Here is a 20014-nt window from a genome sequence, read left to right as displayed (position 1 = left end):
AATCTTCTTCCTCGATGTCGCTTCTAAACAACTCTGCCAACTCCAAAGGTATGCGCCGCTTCCTCTTGTCGTTTTCTGCTGCATATTTCACTACGTCCAGCTTGTAATCTGCAGTACATGATTTTCTTTTCGGTGCCATTTTTGTTCAGCCCTTCTCAGTTTTCATAAGTTACCGCCAACGATGAAATTATCGATTTTAATAGCTACGGCAGTAGCATTTAGCATTCCATGACCCACAATGCACTTCTGCCATGACCCTCCCCCCGCCGAATTCTTATTGGTTGACGTGTGTGTGTGACAATTGCTGACGTGTGTGTGACGATTGCTGACATTTTCTTCGTCTCTTCCGCGAATGAGATAAATATTATTTGATATTTCACGGTAATGTGTTATAAATTTCACACATAAGTCGCTCCGGAGTATATGTCGCACACCTGGCCAAACTATGAAAAAAATTGCGACTTATAGTCCGAAAACTACAGTATTTGATTTCCTATTACTCAGCTCATTTTTTTTTGACAGTTAATGAAATATCTTGTGTGACATCATGCACAAAATTGCACTTTATTTGTTTTAAAATATTGTAGTGGCGTTCTGTACAAAAAGCGCACTTTAATTTAGTGTTGTTTTAATATGTCATCTGTGAAGAGACTAAGCCGACAGCGGGCTAGGAAATATGATTGTCCTGACCAAGATGGAGGCCAGGAGGCAGGGCATGCAGCAGAGCGGAGAGGCGGGGCACGCCTGGAGCGACATTACAGCCATCAGCGTCCGGTGCGCACACAACACACCTGCGCCCAATCGCTATATCTTCTGCTGCAGCATAAAAAGGGGGAAGGAGGAGCAATCTAGGAGAAGTAGTAGGAGACAACCAGACGGAAGATCAGACGAGCAAGAACTACGGAGAGCCGGACGTAAGACCAGACGAGCACAGGAAGACGGGCGACTGAAAAGGAGACCGGCGCGAGCAGAGAAGGAGGCACTGAAAGAGCGACCGACTGAGTGCGAGTGACTTTGATTTGCAAAACTAAAGAGTCAAACTTGTGCAAAGCGATGTCCTCTGTTGATGATCCATGCAACCCACACGATGGCGGCAGGAAGCCAGTTACATCATCTTAGTGACATCATGCACAAAAGTGCACTCATAGCTTGTTTTAAAATGTCTCTGACAATCTTGCACTTTCTGTTTTGGAAATGACATGAATGTTTGTGCCATTGCTTAATAACAGTTTAATAAATACAGTTTGGGTAAATTGACTTAGTTGTGATTTCCTTCTCTGCATGAGAGTTTAAAAGTATCATATATCAATGCAGTATGAAGAAGAATGTTTTAATGTAGACACATAGAATCATCATACTGGTGTGATTATATGTATCAAGTGTTCATTCAAGGCTAAGGCAAAATATTGCGATATGGCCTAAAAATATGATATTACAAAAAGGCCGTATCGCCCAGCCCTACATTAATGCTACCAGTAGAAACAAGTTGTCTGACTCCCGCAAACTTGCTTTGACTTAGACTTCCTGGCAACAAAAGTGACCGTTTCCATGACATGAACAAACATTGCATTGCGGAAATGAGTTTTATGCCCACATTTCATTACCGCATTTGTTGTATTTTGCTTTGGTCTTAAAGAGGAACTGACTTCCCGAGCTAAAAAAAAATTTAAAAAAAAAAGCTAGCAAAACAGGTTTGAAAGACATTTTTCTTTTTTTAATCAAGCTGCTCTCCCAATCCCTGAATCCCCTGTAACCTCACACTTTGAAAACTCCTTCTCTGTACTAAGAAAAGTGGTACCTGTAGCGTTCATCAATGTGTGAGCCCCGGCTCAAGCTCGTGTATGCCTCTGATGGTGGTCCTCCCCTGTAGTCATCGTAACCCCCTACAGGGCTGTAGTGGTAGTTTCTGGGCACCGTGGCCGTGGGGTAGTCTCCTCCTCCCATGTGCCTATATGGACGGTCCAGTGTGGCGCTGTAGCCGCCCATAGACATGCCGCCGTCAATGGACATGGAGTCCGTCGGCATGACTGTGCGTGAGATCGGCTTCTTCAGCTGTAGAAGAGATTTAGACAAATACGTTAGCGCTTTAGGTTTAATGTCAATTGGTAAATATTCGGATTCTGGCTGTCTCTGTGCGATATAGAAAATGAGTATATCGTGATATGTGAGTATACGTTCTCACGCAGTTGCTTTTGGCTGCTGGCATCTTCTTACATACGTCACATACTGTCACGTCACATACGTATACGCCCTCGTGGTGCAGAGAGGAAGCAGCATGGGTAACGTTAGCTGTATTGCGAGTGGTAATACGAGAGAAAGAAGGTGTCAATCTGGTAACAAATGAAGGTACAATTAAATCCCAAGAAAAACAGCAGGGGGTCCATCTTTTGGCGGTGGTTTGGCTTCAAGCGGGAGGATGTCGAACAGACAACCGTAATTTGTCAAGCGTGGGGCAAAAGTGTTGCTACAAAAAGTAGCATTACTGCTAATATGTAGCATCATTTGAAAAGTCACCCGCTAGAGAATGAAGAGTGCTTACTCCGCATTTCAACATATCCATTTGGTGCCACGCCAACAAAATGCCGAGGCAACCATTTCCACATCAACACCGAATGAAAAAAATAGTGAACAGGAGAAAACGTCCGCAGTAACCCACCACATAGCGATTGAATTTCCTATTATGGAGCTCATTTTTATTTGACAGTTATTGAAATACTTTGTCTGACATCATGCACAAAAGTGCACTTCATTTGTTTTAAACTATTGTAGTGGCATTCTGTACAAAAAGTGCACTTGAATTTAGTGTTGTTTTAATATGTCATCTTAATGACATCATGCACTAAAGTGCAGTAATAGCTTGTTTTAAAATGTCTCTGACAATCTTGCACTTTCTGTTTTGGAAATGACATGAATGTTTGCGCAACTGCTTAATAACTGTTTAATAAACCCAATTTTGGTCAATTGACTTAGTTGTGACTTTCCTCTCTGCATGAAAGTTTAAATGTAGCATATATTAATGCAGTATGAAGAATACTTTTTTAATGTAGACACAGATTATATGCATCCAGTGTCCATTCAAAGCTAAGGCAAAATATGGAGATATATATGGTGTATCGTGACATGGCCTAAAAATATTGAGATATTAAAAAAAAAGACCGTATCGCCCAGCCCTAATCCGGATCACAACATTTGAACAACTGTCGTCTTCAGGTTTCATTTTTCTTTGTTTTTGAAACGACTAAGGTTTTACTACTTAGGTATAAAATACTACACCGTCTAGCACCAACCTATATTGCAGATTGTATTGTACCATATGTCCCGGCAAGAAATCTGCCATCAAGGAACTCCAACTTATTAGTGATTCCTAGAGCCCAAAAAAAGGCTGTGGGCTATAGAACGTTTTCTATTGGGGCTCCAGTACTCTGGAATGCCCTCCTGGTAACAGTTAGAGATGCTACCTCAGTAGAAGAATTTAAGTCCCATCTTAAAACTCATTTGTATACTCTAGCCTTCAAATAGACCCCTTTTTGGACCAGTTGATCTGCAGTTTTATTTCTTTTCTCCTCTGCCCCCCTCTCCCTTGTGGGGGGGGGGGGGACACATGGGTCCGGTGGCCATGGATGAAGTGCTGGCTGTCCAGAGTCGGGACCCGGGGTGGACCGCTCGCCTGTGCATCGGTTGGGGATTTCTCTGCTCTGCTGACCTGTCTCCACTATGAACTGGACTCTCACTATTATGTTAGATCCACTATGGAATGGACTCTCACTATTATGTTGGATCCACTATGGACTGGACTCTCACTATTATGGTAGATCCACTATGCACTGGACAGTCACTATTATGTTAGATCCACTATGGACTGGACTCTCACTATTATGTTAGATCCACTATGGACTGGACTTTCACAATATTATGTTAGATCCACTATGGACTGGACTTTCACAATATTATGTTAGATCCACTATGGACTGGACTTTCACAATATTATGTTAGATCCGCTATGGACTGGACTCTCACTATTATGTTAGATCCACTATGGACTGGACTTTCACAATATTATGTTAGATCCACTATGGACTGGACTCTCACTATTATGTTAGATTCATTAGGGACTGGACTCTCACTATTATGTTAGATCCACTATGGACTGGACTCTCACTATTATGTTAGATCCACTATGGACTGGACTCTCACTATTATGTTAGATCCACTATGGACTGGACTCTCACTATTATGTTAGATCCACTATGGACTGGACTTTCACAATATTATGTTAGATCCACTGTGGACTGGACTCTCACTATTATGTTAGATCCATTAGGGACTGGACTCTCCCTATTATGTTATCTTTACTATGGACTGGACTCTCACACTATTATGTTAGATCCACTATGGACTGGACTCTCAAACTATTATGTTAGATCCACTATCGACTGGACTCTCAGTATTATGTTGGATCCACTATGGACTGAACTTTTACAATATTATGTTAGGTCCACTATGGACTGGACTCTCACTATTATGTTAGATCCACTATAGACTGGACTTTCACAATATTATGTTAGATCCACTATGGACTGGACTCTCACGATTATGTTAGATCCATTAGGGACTGGACTCTCACTATGATGTTAGCTTTACTATGGACTGAACTCTCACTATGATGTTAGCTCTACTATGGACTGGACTCTCACACTATTATGTTAGATCCACTATGGACTGGACTCTCACACTATTATGTTAGATCCACTATGGACTGGACTCTCAGTATTATGTTGGATCCACTATGGACTGAACTTTTACAATATTATGTTAGGTCCACTATGGACTGGACTCTCACACTATTATGTTAGATCCACTATGGACTGGACTCACACTATTATGTTAGATCCACTATGGACTGGACTCTCACACTATTATGTTAGAGCCACTATGGACTGGACTCTCACACTATTATGTTAGATCCACTATGGACTGGACTCACTATTATGTTAGATCCACCATGGATTGGACTCACACTATTATGTTAGATTCACTATGGACTGGACTCTCACACTATTATGTTAGATCCACTATGGACTAAACTTTCACACTATTAGGTTCGACCCGCTCGACCTCCATAGCTTTCGGTCTCCACTAGAGGGGGTGGGAGGGGTGCCCACATATGCGGTCCTCTCCAATGTTTTTCTCAGTCATTCACATCGACGTCCACCTGGGATGAGTTTTTCCTTGCTCTTATGTGGGCTCTTTAACGCGGATGTCGTTGTGGCTTGTGCAGCCCTTTGAGACACTTGTGATTTAGGGCTACATAAACAAACATTGATTGATTGGTTATCTCCTGAGAATGGCACACATAAACCCACCCCATTGTCCGGCCGTCGTGTGGTTCCTTCTTCAGAAAAAACAGAGTGTGCTTCGTGGGAGTCATCCTCTGGTGTGTAGCTCTCATCTAGAGTGCTGTGTGCTGGGTCCACCATCCTGTACTATAGCAGACAGACAATGTGTATGAATGCAAATATTCACCAACTAAATGATTGAGCAACCTGTCAAATGACTCTTAAAAACAAAGTACCTGTGTGCCGTTAAGGTAGGAGTCTGTCAATTTCAGTCGTTCTATGTCTGCATCCCCTAAACGCCCGTTCTGGAATGTGACAAGAGAGATGAGTGTAAATTGGCCAACCACCAACTGCATACTGAAACAGCATTAAATGTTATGGGCTCTTTCCTACAGTCTAGTCCAGTGGTTCTTAACCTGGGTTCGATCGAACCCTAGGGGTTCGGTGAGTCGGCCTCAGGGTTCGGCAGAGCCTCCGTCGCGGAGGAAAAGACACACCCGATTCATCGTCTAAATACTAAACTTTTCCCTGTCGGCGTATTATGGATACCCCCAAAAAAATGTTCCCTCTAATTTTCCATCTGATTTGCAGGTGTGTAATTTGTTGTGAGTTCATGCACTGTGTTGGTTTTGTTCTTTGAACAAGGTGATGTTAACGCACGGTTCGTTTTGTGCACCAGTAAAAAAACCATAACTATCTTGAATTTGAAAAAAAAAACTTATTTTTTATTTTTCACTAAAGAAGGGTTTGGGGAATGCCTAACTATATCAGACCTGGGTAAATTAAGGCCCGGGGGCCACATGCGGCCTGTTAAGCTTTTCAATCTGGCCCGCAGGACATTCCCAAAATTTTTTTTTAGATCTTTAAAAGGGGAACATTATCACAATTTCAAAAGGGTTAAAAACAATAAAAATCGGTTCCCAGTGGCTTGTTGTATTTTTTGAAGTTTTTTTCAAAATTTTACCGGTCTCGGAATATCCCTAAATAAAGCTTTAAAGTGCCTTATTTTCGCTCTCTGCGAAGACACTGGCCATTTCCCTGTGACGTCATGCAGTGCTGCCAATGTAAACAAACAATGGGAATACCACAGCAAGATATAGTGACATTAGCTCGGATTCAAACTCGGATTTCAGCGACTTAAGCGATTCAACAGATTACGCATGTATTGAAACAGATGGTTGGAGTATGAAAGTATTGAAGAAGAAACCGAAGCTATTGAGCGAATAGCTATTGACGCTATTCATAGCCATAGCATGGCCGAATAGCTGCGTTAGCATCGCCGGTAAAATGTGCGGACCAAACGATCAGGACTTTCGCATCTTTTGACACTGGAGCAACTTAAATCATTCGATTGGTAAGTGTTTTTTTCGCATTAAATGTGGGTGGAAGGAAACGTAATATAGTTGCAAATGCATCTACAGGTTATCCATACATCTCTGTACCATGTCTGCTTTAGCACCGCCGGTAAATAGCATGTTAGCATCGATTAACTGGCAGTCAACATCAACAAAACTCACCGTTGTGATTTCGTTGACTATCGTTGCAAATGCATCTGCAGGTTATCCATACATCTCTGTGCCATGTCTGCCTTAGCATCGCCGGTAAAATGTGGAGACACTCTGGCACATTTAATGGGGGTCTGGCGGCAGACACTTTCGCATCTTCGGGCCAGTGGTGCAACTTGAATCCCTCCCTGTTAGTGTTGTTACACCCTCCGACAACACACCGACGAGGCATGATGTCTCCAAGGTTCCAAAAAATAGTCAAAAAAACGGAAAATCACAGAGCTTTGTAATGTGTTGTAATGGCGACGTCACATTCTGACGTCATCGCCTCCAGCGCGATAAACAGAAAGGCGTTTAATTCGCCAAAATTCACCCATTTAGAGTTCGGAAATCGGTTAAAAAAATAGATGGTCTTTTTTTCTGCACCATCAAGGTATATATTGACGCTTACATAGGTCTGGTGATAATGTTCCCCTTTAAGATGGAAAGTGTAGCTGCCATGCAGTGATGTTTTCTAATGACCGCAATTCTTCAACTATACAAAGTATTTCAATGGTTGGAATCTGCAATTTTGCATGACATTTTAGTGACTAGTGTTGTCCCGATGCCAATATTATTTCGATACTTTTCGGTACTTTTCTAAATAAAGGGGACCTGAAAAAAATGCATTATTGGCTTTATTTTAACAAAAGATCTTAGGGTGTGGCGGACCGGTACTTTTCAGAGGGGGTGGGGTACCAAATATGATTCATTACTATTGCGGTACTATACTAATACCCGTATACCGTACAACCCTACTAGTGACTGATAATCTACGTCACAGCAGCTCAGACGAGGCACCAAGCAGTGTGTGTGGGGAGCGTTTCCAGAGCCTGAAATGTGGGTGTCCGGGACAGATGCAGAAGGAGATTTTTACACGAAAGTTCGTAAGTTTAGCGATTTAGCAGACATATCAGATTGTAGATGTTTTTTTACCCTTCGCGTCCATATTTCGCTGTTTGTTGCATTTGGCCTGATTGTAAAATATGTCGATGGAGAGGGGGTGTGACGTCCATATGTTGTCAATATTCAGGGTTTTATCGTTCATAGAAAAATTTAAAATTCCATTCCGTTTTTTATGGCGGTCTGTCATAACATTTTTAGCATTCAATCGTTTTGTATTAGTTTCCCCAAAAATAGATACACCGGCCACTAGGGGTATAATGGTCCGGTTCGGAGGTGTATCGAACGAGTTTGTAATCTAAAGTCTTAACAAGCTGCTCTGCTTTCTGCACCCAGCATTGTCCCGTCCACACAACCATCTGATTGGTTACATACAAAGGCAATCAGCAGTGTGTATTCAGAACGCATGTTGTCAATGCTTCAGCGTCGAACAGATAGGTGTTTAGCAGCGGACATCGTACTCTCCCCAAATTATAAAAAACACTTCCCAGTCACAACTACTACTAGCATCACTATGAGCCCATTGACCTTCTAGAAACTTAAAACTGCAGCTCAGCACACTCGCAGGTCTGGCTTGAGGTGAAGGCTAATTAGCGTAACTTTAGCTCATTTTGCTGTGTGTGTGTGTGTGTGTGTGTGTGTGTGTGTGTGTGTGTTAGGGGCAGCAAAGCCCTGTCTGTCTCTTATTTCACATGAACTAACATGAAGTCCGTGGTGTTTAGGTATGAATAGTCTCTCCTATAGCTATTGTACTATTTTTTCAGCTATAGTTCTATTAATCATTAGAAATGTAGCAACCTAGTTTTGAATGGAAGGGTCCCTGTTATCACATGTTGACAAAAATATAACATTTACATAATAAAAGTCAACTACAGGCTCCCCAAATGCTGTAATAAATTAAGCATGATGAGTTGATTTGAAACTGTTTAATGTTGCACTTTTTATATGTAGAAGAAAGGTTTTGTCATTTTATTTAATCAAAGCAACAACTTGAGGCAGTTTAATGTGGATTAACGTGGGCAGAATTATTATAGTGTTCCCAATGTTAAAAAGGATAAAGCCATTGTTTACAAATTTGGTAAATAAATAACCCCAAAATTTATATTTGGTTGTTTTCTTACTGTACCGAAAATTAACCGAACTGTGACCTCTAAACCGAGGTACGTACCGAACTGAAATTTTCGTGCACCCCTACAAGCCACCAGACATCTTTTTTTCTCTAAATTTGGCTCCCCGAGTCAAAACAATTGCCCAGGCCTGGCCTATATAAAAGTGGTGGTGGTCGGTACTTCCAACAAGGTTAAGAACCACTGGTCTAGTCTCTTATGAAAGAATAAGAATAAGCTTGTTCACCCATGCCTAAGTGTTTATGGTCTGTGAATCACCGCGAGGCATGAGGGAGGACATTTTGGAATGCAGCCGTGCATCTTTTACACCCTATTTCCTCCAGCGCCTCCCTTGAAATCGGTTACATAATCAATGTCTGTCATCTCGTATAGACTTCATTAACCCTGAATAACACTCGGTTTGATGCAACACAACAGCCTCAGTTGCTGTGTAAGCGTGCAGCGTTTGTACTTCCAAGCCTCTTCTATGGAAACAGTTGCAGTGTAATAGCAAAGGGGTATTCTTTTCTTTGAAAATGGGGAGGGCAGATTTCCCTGTAAGCCAGTTCTTCTCATAACATCTTCATCAACTCTCTGAATATTTAGAGCAGTATTCGGATGCAAGGCACAATTGTTATTCTCGCTGAAAATAAAATACACTTGGGCTCCACTAATCAAGCCTGTCCAAGGTTTCTCACAGTCAAAACATTCTAATGAATGTCAAGTGAGCCAAAAAGGAAGACAAATATTTACAGATAGAATAAAAAATAAAAAAAAAACGTTCAGTCGCCGCTGAACAGCATGGTCTAAAAGGCACAATGACACAAGATACACTGATCATTAACAGCCTGCAGGCGAGGACAACATGGACAGTAACTGAGGTTTGGTGAACATATGTCGTTTCCGGACATGAACTAAGCTTGTTGAGAAGGAACTACAAGCTATCTTTAGAAATGTCAACCCAAACATATTAGCTAGGTCGGGGACCACAGCTCATTTTTAATTGGACCTCTGCATGTTTGCTATATTTGCTTTGTCAAATAGAACACCAAGATGTCAATGTTTTCTTTAAATAGCTTAGTAGATCAACCTACATTGGATTGGTTTTAGCTTTCTGACAGAGGTTTCACGCTACATTCGATTAGTTTTACCTTTCTGACATAAGTTTTACGCTACATTCGATTAGTTTTACCTTTCTGACAGAAGTTTTACACTACATTCGATTAGTTTTACCTTTCTGACAGAAGTTTTACGCTACATTGGATTAGTTTTAGCTTTCTGACGGAAGTTTTGCGCTACATTGGATTAGTTTTAGCTTTCTGACGGAAGTTTTACACTACATTCGATTAGTTTTACCTTTCTTACGGAAGTTTTACACTACATTCGATTAGTTTTACCTTTCTTACAGAAGTTTTACGCTACTTTGGATTAGTTTTACCTTTCTTACAGAAGTTTTACGCTACATTGGATTAGTTTTACTTTTCTGACAGAAGTTTTACGCTACATTCGATTAGTTTTAGCTTTCTGACGGAAGTTTTACGCTACATTGGATTAATTTTAGCTTTCTGACAGAAGTTATACGCTACATTGGATTAGTTTTAAAGTTAAAGTACCAATGATTGTCTCACACACACTAGGTGTGGCGAAATTATTCCCTGCATTTGACCCATCACCCTTGATCACCCCCTGGGAGGTGAGGGGAGCAGTGGGCATCAGCGGTGCCGCGCCCGGCAATCATTTTTGGTGATTTAACCCCCAATTCCAACCCTAGCTTTCTGACAGAAGTTTGACGCAACATTGGATTAGTTTTAGCTTTCTGACAGAAGTTTCACACTACATTTGATTAGTTTTTCCTTTCGGACAGAAGTTTTACACTACATTCGATTAGTTTTAGCTTTCTGACATAAGTTTTACACTACATTCGATTAGTTTTAGCTTTCTGACGGAAGTTTTACGCTACATTCGATTAGTTTTAGCTTTCTGACGGAAGTTTTACGCTACATTCGATTAGTTTTAGCTTTCTGACGGAAGTTTTACGCTACATTGGATTAGTTTTAGCTTTCTGACAGAAGTTTTACACTACATTCGATTAGTTTTAGCTTTCTGACAGAAGTTTTATGCTACATTGGATTAGTTTTAGCTTTCTGACAGAAGTTTTACACTACATTCCATTAGTTTTAGCTTTCTGACACAAGTTTTACGCTACATTCCATTAGTTTTAGCTTTCTGACGGAAGTTTTACGCTACATTGCATTAGTTTTAGCTTTCTGACAGAAGTTTTACACTACATTCGATTAGTTTTAGCTTTCTGACAGAGGTTTTACGCTACATTCGATTAGTTTTAGCTTTCTGACGGAAGTTTTACGCTACATTGGATTAGTTTTACCTTTCTGACAGAAGTTTTACACTACATTCGATTAGTTTTACCTTTCTGACAGAAGTTTTACGCTACATTCGATTAGTTTGAGATTTCTGACAGAAGTTTTACGCTACATTCGATTAGTTTGAGCTTTCTGACAGAAGTTTTACGCTACATTGGATTAGTTTTAGCTTTCTGACGGAAGTTTTGCGCTACATTCGATTAGTTTTAGCTTTCTGACGGAAGTTTTACACTACATTCGATTAGTTTGACCTTTCTTACAGAAGTTTTACACTACATTGGATTAGTTCTACCTTTCTGACAGAAGTTTTACGCTACATTCGATTAGTTTTAGCTTTCTGACGGAAGTTTTACGCTACATTGGATTAGTTTTATACGCTACATTGGATTAGTTTTAACGTTAAAGTACCAATGATTGTCACACACACACACTAGGTGTGGCGAAACTATTCCCTGCATTTGACCCATCACCCTTGATCACCCCCTGGGAGGTGAGGGGAGCAGTGGGCATCAGCGGTGCCGCGCCCGGCAATCATTTTTGGTGATTTAACCCCCAATTCCAACCCCAGCTTTCTGACAGAAGTTTGACGCAACATTGGATTCGTTTTAGCTTTCTGACTGAAGTTTTACACTGCATTCGATTAGTTTTAGCTTTCTGACAGAAGTTTTACGCTACATTAGATTAGTTTTAGCTTTCTGACAGAAGTTTTACGCTACATTCGATTAGTTTTAGCTTTCTGACAGAAGTTTTATGCTACATTGGACTAGTTTTAGCTTTCTGACATAAGTTTGACGCAACATTGGATTCGTTTTAGCTTTCTGACTGAAGTTTTACGCTACATTGGATTAGTTTTTCCTTTCTGACAGAAGTCTTACAGTACATTCGATTAGTTTTAGCTTTCTGGCAGAAGTTTTACACTACATTGGATTAGTTTTAGCTTTCTGACAGAAGTTTTATGCTACATTGGACTAGTTTTAGCTTTCTGACAGAAGTTTTACACTACATTCAATTAGTTTTAGCTCTCTGACAGAAGTTTTACACTACATTCGATTAGTTTTAGCTTTCTGACAGAAGTTTTAGGCTACATTGGATTAGTTTTAGCTTTCTGACAGAGGTTTCACGCTACATTCGATTAGTTTTAGCTTTCTGACAGAAGTTTTACACTACATTCGATTAGTTTTGGCTTTCTGACGGAAGTTTTACGCTACATTCGATTAGTTTTAGCTTTCTGACAGAAGTTTGACGCAACATTGGATTCGTTTTAGCTTTCTGACTGAAGTTTTACACTACATTCGATTAGTTTTAGCTTTCTAACAGAAGTTTTCCGCTACATTCGATTAGTTTTAGCTTTCTGTCAGAAGTTTTACGCTACATTGGATTAGTTTTAGCTTTCTGACAGAAGTTTTACACTGCATTCGATTAGTTTTAGCTTTCTGACAGAAGTTTTACGCTACATTGGATTAGTTTTAGCTTTCTGACGGAAGTTTTACGCTACATTCGATTAGTTTTAGCTTTCTGACGGAAGTTTTACGCTACATTGGATTAGTTTTAGCTTTCTGACAGAAGTTTTACACTACATTCGATTAGTTTTAGCTTTCTGACAGAAGTTTTATGCTACATTGGATTAGTTTTAGCTTTCTGACGGAAGTTTTACGCTACATTCGATTAGTTTTAGCTTTCTGACGGAAGTTTTACGCTACATTGGATTAGTTTTAGCTTTCTGACAGAAGTTTTACACTACATTCGATTAGTTTTAGCTTTCTGACAGAAGTTTTATGCTACATTGGATTAGTTTTAGCTTTCTGACAGAAGTTTTACACTACATTCCATTAGTTTTAGCTTTCTGACACAAGTTTTACGCTACATTCCATTAGTTTTAGCTTTCTGACGGAAGTTTTACGCTACATTGCATTAGTTTTAGCTTTCTGACAGAAGTTTTACACTACATTCGATTAGTTTTAGCTTTCTGACAGAGGTTTTACGCTACATTCGATTAGTTTTAGCTTTCTGACGGAAGTTTTACGCTACATTGGATTAGTTTTACCTTTCTGACAGAAGTTTTACACTACATTCGATTAGTTTTACCTTTCTGACAGAAGTTTTACGCTACATTCGATTAGTTTGAGATTTCTGACAGAAGTTTTACGCTACATTCGATTAGTTTGAGCTTTCTGACAGAAGTTTTACGCTACATTGGATTAGTTTTAGCTTTCTGACGGAAGTTTTGCGCTACATTCGATTAGTTTTAGCTTTCTGACGGAAGTTTTACACTACATTCGATTAGTTTGACCTTTCTTACAGAAGTTTTACACTACATTGGATTAGTTCTACCTTTCTGACAGAAGTTTTACGCTACATTCGATTAGTTTTAGCTTTCTGACGGAAGTTTTACGCTACATTGGATTAGTTTTATACGCTACATTGGATTAGTTTTAACGTTAAAGTACCAATGATTGTCACACACACACACTAGGTGTGGCGAAACTATTCCCTGCATTTGACCCATCACCCTTGATCACCCCCTGGGAGGTGAGGGGAGCAGTGGGCATCAGCGGTGCCGCGCCCGGCAATCATTTTTGGTGATTTAACCCCCAATTCCAACCCCAGCTTTCTGACAGAAGTTTGACGCAACATTGGATTCGTTTTAGCTTTCTGACTGAAGTTTTACACTGCATTCGATTAGTTTTAGCTTTCTGACAGAAGTTTTACGCTACATTAGATTAGTTTTAGCTTTCTGACAGAAGTTTTACGCTACATTCGATTAGTTTTAGCTTTCTGACAGAAGTTTTATGCTACATTGGACTAGTTTTAGCTTTCTGACATAAGTTTGACGCAACATTGGATTCGTTTTAGCTTTCTGACTGAAGTTTTACGCTACATTGGATTAGTTTTTCCTTTCTGACAGAAGTCTTACAGTACATTCGATTAGTTTTAGCTTTCTGGCAGAAGTTTTACACTACATTGGATTAGTTTTAGCTTTCTGACAGAAGTTTTATGCTACATTGGACTAGTTTTAGCTTTCTGACAGAAGTTTTACACTACATTCAATTAGTTTTAGCTCTCTGACAGAAGTTTTACACTACATTCGATTAGTTTTAGCTTTCTGACAGAAGTTTTAGGCTACATTGGATTAGTTTTAGCTTTCTGACAGAGGTTTCACGCTACATTCGATTAGTTTTAGCTTTCTGACAGAAGTTTTACACTACATTCGATTAGTTTTGGCTTTCTGACGGAAGTTTTACGCTACATTCGATTAGTTTTAGCTTTCTGACAGAAGTTTGACGCAACATTGGATTCGTTTTAGCTTTCTGACTGAAGTTTTACACTACATTCGATTAGTTTTAGCTTTCTAACAGAAGTTTTCCGCTACATTCGATTAGTTTTAGCTTTCTGTCAGAAGTTTTACGCTACATTGGATTAGTTTTAGCTTTCTGACAGAAGTTTTACACTGCATTCGATTAGTTTTAGCTTTCTGACAGAAGTTTTACGCTACATTGGATTAGTTTTAGCTTTCTGACAGAAGTTTTACGCTACATTCGATTAGTTTTAGCTTTCTGACAGAAGTTTTACGCTACATTGGATTAGTTTTTCCTTTCTGACAGAAGTCTTACAGTACATTCGATTAGTTTTAGCTTTCTGGCAGAAGTTTTACACTACATTGGATTAGTTTTAGCTTTCTGACAGAAGTTTTATGCTACATTGGACTAGTTTTAGCTTTCTGACAGAAGTTTTACACTACAATCGATTAGTTTTAGCTCTCTGACAGAAGTTTTACACTACATTCGATTAGTTTTAGCTTTCTGACAGAAGTTTTAGGCTACATTGGATTAGTTTTAGCTTTCTGACAGAGGTTTCACGCTACATTCGATTAGTTTTAGCTTTCTGACAGAAGTTTTACACTACATTCGATTAGTTTTGGCTTTCTGACGGAAGTTTTACGCTACATTCGATTAGTTTTAGCTTTCTGACGGAAGTTTTACGCTACATTGGATTAGCTTTAGCTTTCTGACAGAAGTTTTACACTATATTCGATTAGTTTTAGCTTTCTGACAGAAGTTTTACGCTACATTCGATTAGTTTTAGCTTTCTGGCAGAAGGTTTACACTACATTCGATTAGTTTTAGCTTTCTGACAGAAGTTTTACGCTACATTGGATTAGTTTTACCTTTCTGACAGAAGTTTTACACTACATTGGATTAGTTTTAGCTTTCTGACAGAAGTTTTACGCTACATTGGATTAGTTTTACCTTTCTGACAGAAGTTTTACACTACATTGGATTAGTTTTAGCTTTCTGACAGAAGTTTTACGCTACATTGGATTAGTTTTTCCTTTCTGACAGAAGTCTTACACTACATCCGATTAGTTTTAGCTTTCTGACAGAAGATTTACGCTACATTGGATTAGTTTTACCTTTCTGACAGAAGTTTTACACTACATTGGATTAGTTTTAGCTTTCTGACAGAAGTTTTACGCTACATTGGATCAGTTTTACCTTTCTGACAGAAGTTTTACACTACATTGGATTAGTTTTAGCTTTCTGACGGAAGTTTTACGCTACATTGGATTAGTTTTAGCTTTCTGACAGAAGTTTTACACTACATTCGATTAGTTTTAGCTTTCTGACAGAAGTTTTACACTACATTGGATTTGTTTTAGCTTTCTGACAGAAGTTTTACACTACATTCGATTAGTTTTTCCTTTCTGACAGAAGTTTTACAGTACATTCGATTAGTTTTAGCTTTCTGGCAGAAGTTTTACACTACACTGGATTAGTTTTAGCTTTCTGACAGAAGTTTTATGCTACATTGGACTAGTTTTAGCTTTCTGACAGAAGTTTTACACTACATTCGATTAGTTTTAGCTCTCTGACAGAAGTTTTACACTACATTGGATTAGTTTTAGCTTTCTGACCGAAGTTCTACGCTACATTGGGTTAATTTTAGCTTTCTGACAGAAGTTTTACACTACATTGGATTAATTTTAGCTTTCTGACAGAAGTTTTACACTACATTGGATTAATTTTAGCTTTCTGACAGAAGTTTTACACTACACTCGATTAGTTTTTCCTTTCTGACAGAAGTTTTACACTACATTCGATTAGTTTTAACTTTCTGACAGAAGTTCTACACTACATTGGATTAATTTTAGCTTTCTGACAAAAGTTTTACACTACATTCGATTAGTTTTTCCTTTCTGACAGAAGTTTTACACTACATTCGATTAGTTTTAGTTTTCTGACATAAGTTTTACACTACATTGGATTAGTTTTGGCTTTCTGACAGAAGTTTTACGCTACATTGGATTAATTTTAGCTTTCTGACAGAAGTTTTACACTACATTCGATTAGTTTTAGCTTTCTGACAGAAGTTTTACACTACATTCGATTAGTTTTAGCTTTCTGACACAAGTTTTACGCTACATCAGATTAGTTTTAGCTTTCTGAGAGAAGTTTTACGCTACATCAGATTAGTTTTAGCTTTCTGAGAGAAGTTTTACGCTACATTCGATTAGTTTTAGCTTTCTGACAGAAGTTTTAAGACTGGGGCAAAGCCTGATATAAAACACTGGCTATACCAATTTACAGAACTTGATGTCAATCAATGTGCACCATAAACTCATGCATTTAGCTTTCAACAAAACACAATAAGGTTGAATTGAAGACAAAGCGTATGCGACAGCCATGACAGATGGCTGCATTCCACAGCATGCTGGAACAGGAAGAGGAAAATAACTGAGATTCCATATCAGGGGTTGAATAGATGAGTGCATTTGGTGAGGGGCAGCGAAGGCATGCTGACAAAAGCGTGACGATGATGATGACTATGGTGACAACCTCAAGCACGACGATGTTAACTTTATATGTGCAACACATTTTCAGAGAGATGCCGACTGACAAACATATGGAACACTGGTAGAGTGAAGGCAGGGCGGAGATGGGAGCAGGTTTACTGATGACTGAAAGGCGATGATGATGATGATTTCAAAACAGTATGATCCATGTAAATGTTCAGGCAAAGAAAAAAAAAAAGAAGTCCATGAGAGGCTCTGGACTAGGCGTTTTGTGATTTTGCTGGCGTTACCTGTGTGTGAGGGAGGGAGCGACCCAGCGTTGAAGGGCTGGTGGCAGGGAGGCCCACTCTCCTCCTCTCATCTTCCAACGCCCGAGTCAGCTGTTCAAACTGCACCTCCTGCTCCCTTACCGACTCCAGCAGAGCTGCTGCGCTCTCACACTGCTCCATACACACTACACGGCCCCCGGGGGGAGAAGGGGGGCGTTATAAGTTACACATAAAATCTCAAGGATCAAGATTTTAAGGTTCCAAAATGACATACGGCTTATTTCTGTCTTACTATTTGGGAATTGATTGACAAAAAAAAAACAGGCTAATAAGTATAATACAAATAAATGAGATTTATATTTACCCTGCTTTTTCCACAGAACACATGATAGGGGAGCTTTGACAACATCAAACAATGTTTGGGGCCAACATGCCATTGTTGTATTTTCAAACACTACTGAAAAAAAATGTTCTCTGTAAACTTAAGTTGCATACAGTACACAGGCCGAAAGTTTGGACAGACCTGCTCCTCATTCGATTAGTTTTCTTTATTTTCATGACTATTTATTTCATGACTTTTTACATTGTAGATTGTCACATCAAAACTATGAATGAACACGCGGAGTTATGTACCCAACAAAAAAAAAAAAGGTGAAATAACATGAAAACAGGTATTATATTCTTATTTCTTCAAAATAGCCACCCTTTGTCTGATTACTTTTTCGCACACCCTTGGCATTCTCCTGATGAGCTTCAAGAGGTAGTCACCTGAAATGGTTTTCACTTCACAGGTGTGCTTGAAGCTCATCAAGAGAATGCCTAGAGTGTGTAATCAGAGCTATTTTGGAGAAATTAGAATATAAAACATGTTTTCAGTTATTTCACCTTTTTTTGTTGAGTACATAACTCCACATGTGTTCATTCATAGTATTAATGTGACAATCTACAATGTAAAACAGTCATGAAAATACAGATAAAGCATTGAATGAGAAGGTGTGTCCTAACGTTTGGCCTGTGCTGTATTTTATGTACAATTTCTACAAAAAAAGGTTATATAACTATAAATAGCCAACCTTTGCTCCGATTACTTTTTCGCACACTCTTGGCATTCTCCTGATGAGCTTCAAGAGGTAGTCAACTGAAATAGTTTCACTTCACAGGTGTGCTTGAAGCTCATCAAGAGAATGCCTAGAGTGTGTAATCAGAGCAAAGGGTGGCTATTTTGAAGAAACTAGAATTTAAACATGTTTTCAGTTATTTCACCTTTTTTGTTAAGTACATAACTCCACATGTGTTCATTCATATCTACAATGTAAATGGTCATAAAAATAAAGAAACCCCATTGAACGTGAAGGTTCGTCCAAACTTTTTGCCTGTGCTGTATTTTATGTACAATTTCTACAAAAAAAGGTGAAATATGGTTGTGAGTTCAAACCCCGGCCGAGTCATACCAAAGACTAAAAATTACCGCCCTGCTTGGCAATCAGCATCAAGGGTTGGAATTGGGGGTTAAATCACCAAAAATGACTCCCGGGCGCGGCCACCGCTGCTGCCCACTGCTCCCCTCACCTCCTAGGGGGTGATCGAGGGTGATGGGTCAAATGCAGAGAATAATTGTGTGTGTAACAATCATTGGTACTTTAAGTTTAACTATAAATAGCCATCCTTTGCTCTGATTACTTTTTCGCACACTCTTGGCATTCTCTCGATGAGCTTCAAGAGGTAGTCACCTGAAATGGTTTTCACTTCACAGGTGTACTTGAAGCTCATCGAGTGAATGCCAAGAGCGTGCAAAGCAGTAATAAGAGCAAAGGGTGGCTATTTTGAAGAAACTAAAATATTTTTTCAGTTATTTCACCTTGTTTAGTTAAGTACATAACTCCACGTGTTCATTCATAGTTTTGATGCCTTCAGTGACAATCTACAATGTAAATAGTCATGAAAATAAAGATAACGCATTGAATGAGAAGGTGTACAATTTCTACAACATATACCGGTATATTTTTGTTGTTTAGGTCTGTGCATTAAATAGTGGTGCTGGTATAAAAGTATTGTAAAGGTCCTTTCCAATCAAAGAGTTAAAGCTCCCCATCCAGGAACAAAGAAATACACACCTGTGGGCGTGGTTTGATAGAAGAGGTGAGAGATCACGCCAAGGTCAGGGGTCAAACTCTAGTTGTTCATTGGTAGAAGGTCAATGAAGCACCAAACCCAGAAACAGGAGGGAGAAAAGGACTGCTCAGAGAGAGAGAGAGAGAGAGGGGGAAAAAACAAAGAAGTGTTTCAGCAAAGGATAGGGCTGTTTGAAAAGCGGGGAAAACGCCAAACTAGTGTCAGCGGGGAATGTGTTTGCTCTCAAGGAGACCAACCTAATGTTCAACAATCCCTCTACCTAGCTGTTGTTATCTCGCCTGAGCTCTCAAGGACAAGACACTGTGTTGGAAGAGCCCAACAAGCGGAGGCTCAGACCCCCGTTATCAGCCAACCGATTCACCCTCAGGAGGTCGGTCAGCTGCTCTCCACAAGGTGAATCAACTTAGCTGTGGCTCAGCAAACACCTGCATAAACTGGTTTGACAAGGTAGCAAGGAAGGAGGGGTGTATTTTCAATGGGTCTCTGTCTCGTCAACACACACAGGGACACATGGGTAACTGTAAAGCCAGAATGATTTGGGCAACAAACAG

The 20014-nt window shown here is 39.5% G+C and overlaps 1 protein-coding gene across 7 annotated transcripts in view; it reads right to left on the bottom strand.

Annotated features, from left to right (window-relative positions):
* Positions 1-20014, bottom strand: part of LOC133552712 (catenin delta-1-like) — a 75346-nt gene that overhangs the window by 34659 nt on the left and 20673 nt on the right. For 4 of the 7 annotated variants that reach the window (XM_061900112.1, XM_061900115.1, XM_061900116.1 and 1 more), the window contains exons 3-7: positions 19445-19565; positions 17352-17515; positions 5573-5641; positions 5364-5483; positions 1799-2052 (exon numbers count right to left, since the gene is read on the bottom strand). In XM_061900112.1, the coding sequence (XP_061756096.1) occupies positions 1799-2052; positions 5364-5483; positions 5573-5641; positions 17352-17510 (602 nt within the window). In that variant the 5' untranslated portion in view covers positions 17511-17515; positions 19445-19565. The remainder of the gene's footprint in view (positions 1-1798; positions 2053-5363; positions 5484-5572; positions 5642-17351; positions 17516-19444; positions 19566-20014) is intronic. The other 3 variants (XM_061900113.1, XM_061900118.1, XM_061900117.1) reach the window with 2 other exon arrangements.

This window comes from Nerophis ophidion, linkage group LG05 (assembly GCF_033978795.1).
Source record: "Nerophis ophidion isolate RoL-2023_Sa linkage group LG05, RoL_Noph_v1.0, whole genome shotgun sequence".
Lineage (NCBI taxonomy): Eukaryota > Metazoa > Chordata > Actinopteri > Syngnathiformes > Syngnathidae > Nerophis > Nerophis ophidion.
The sequence above is the reverse complement of the archived record's forward strand: the minus strand, read 5'-3'. Positions and strand labels throughout refer to the sequence as shown.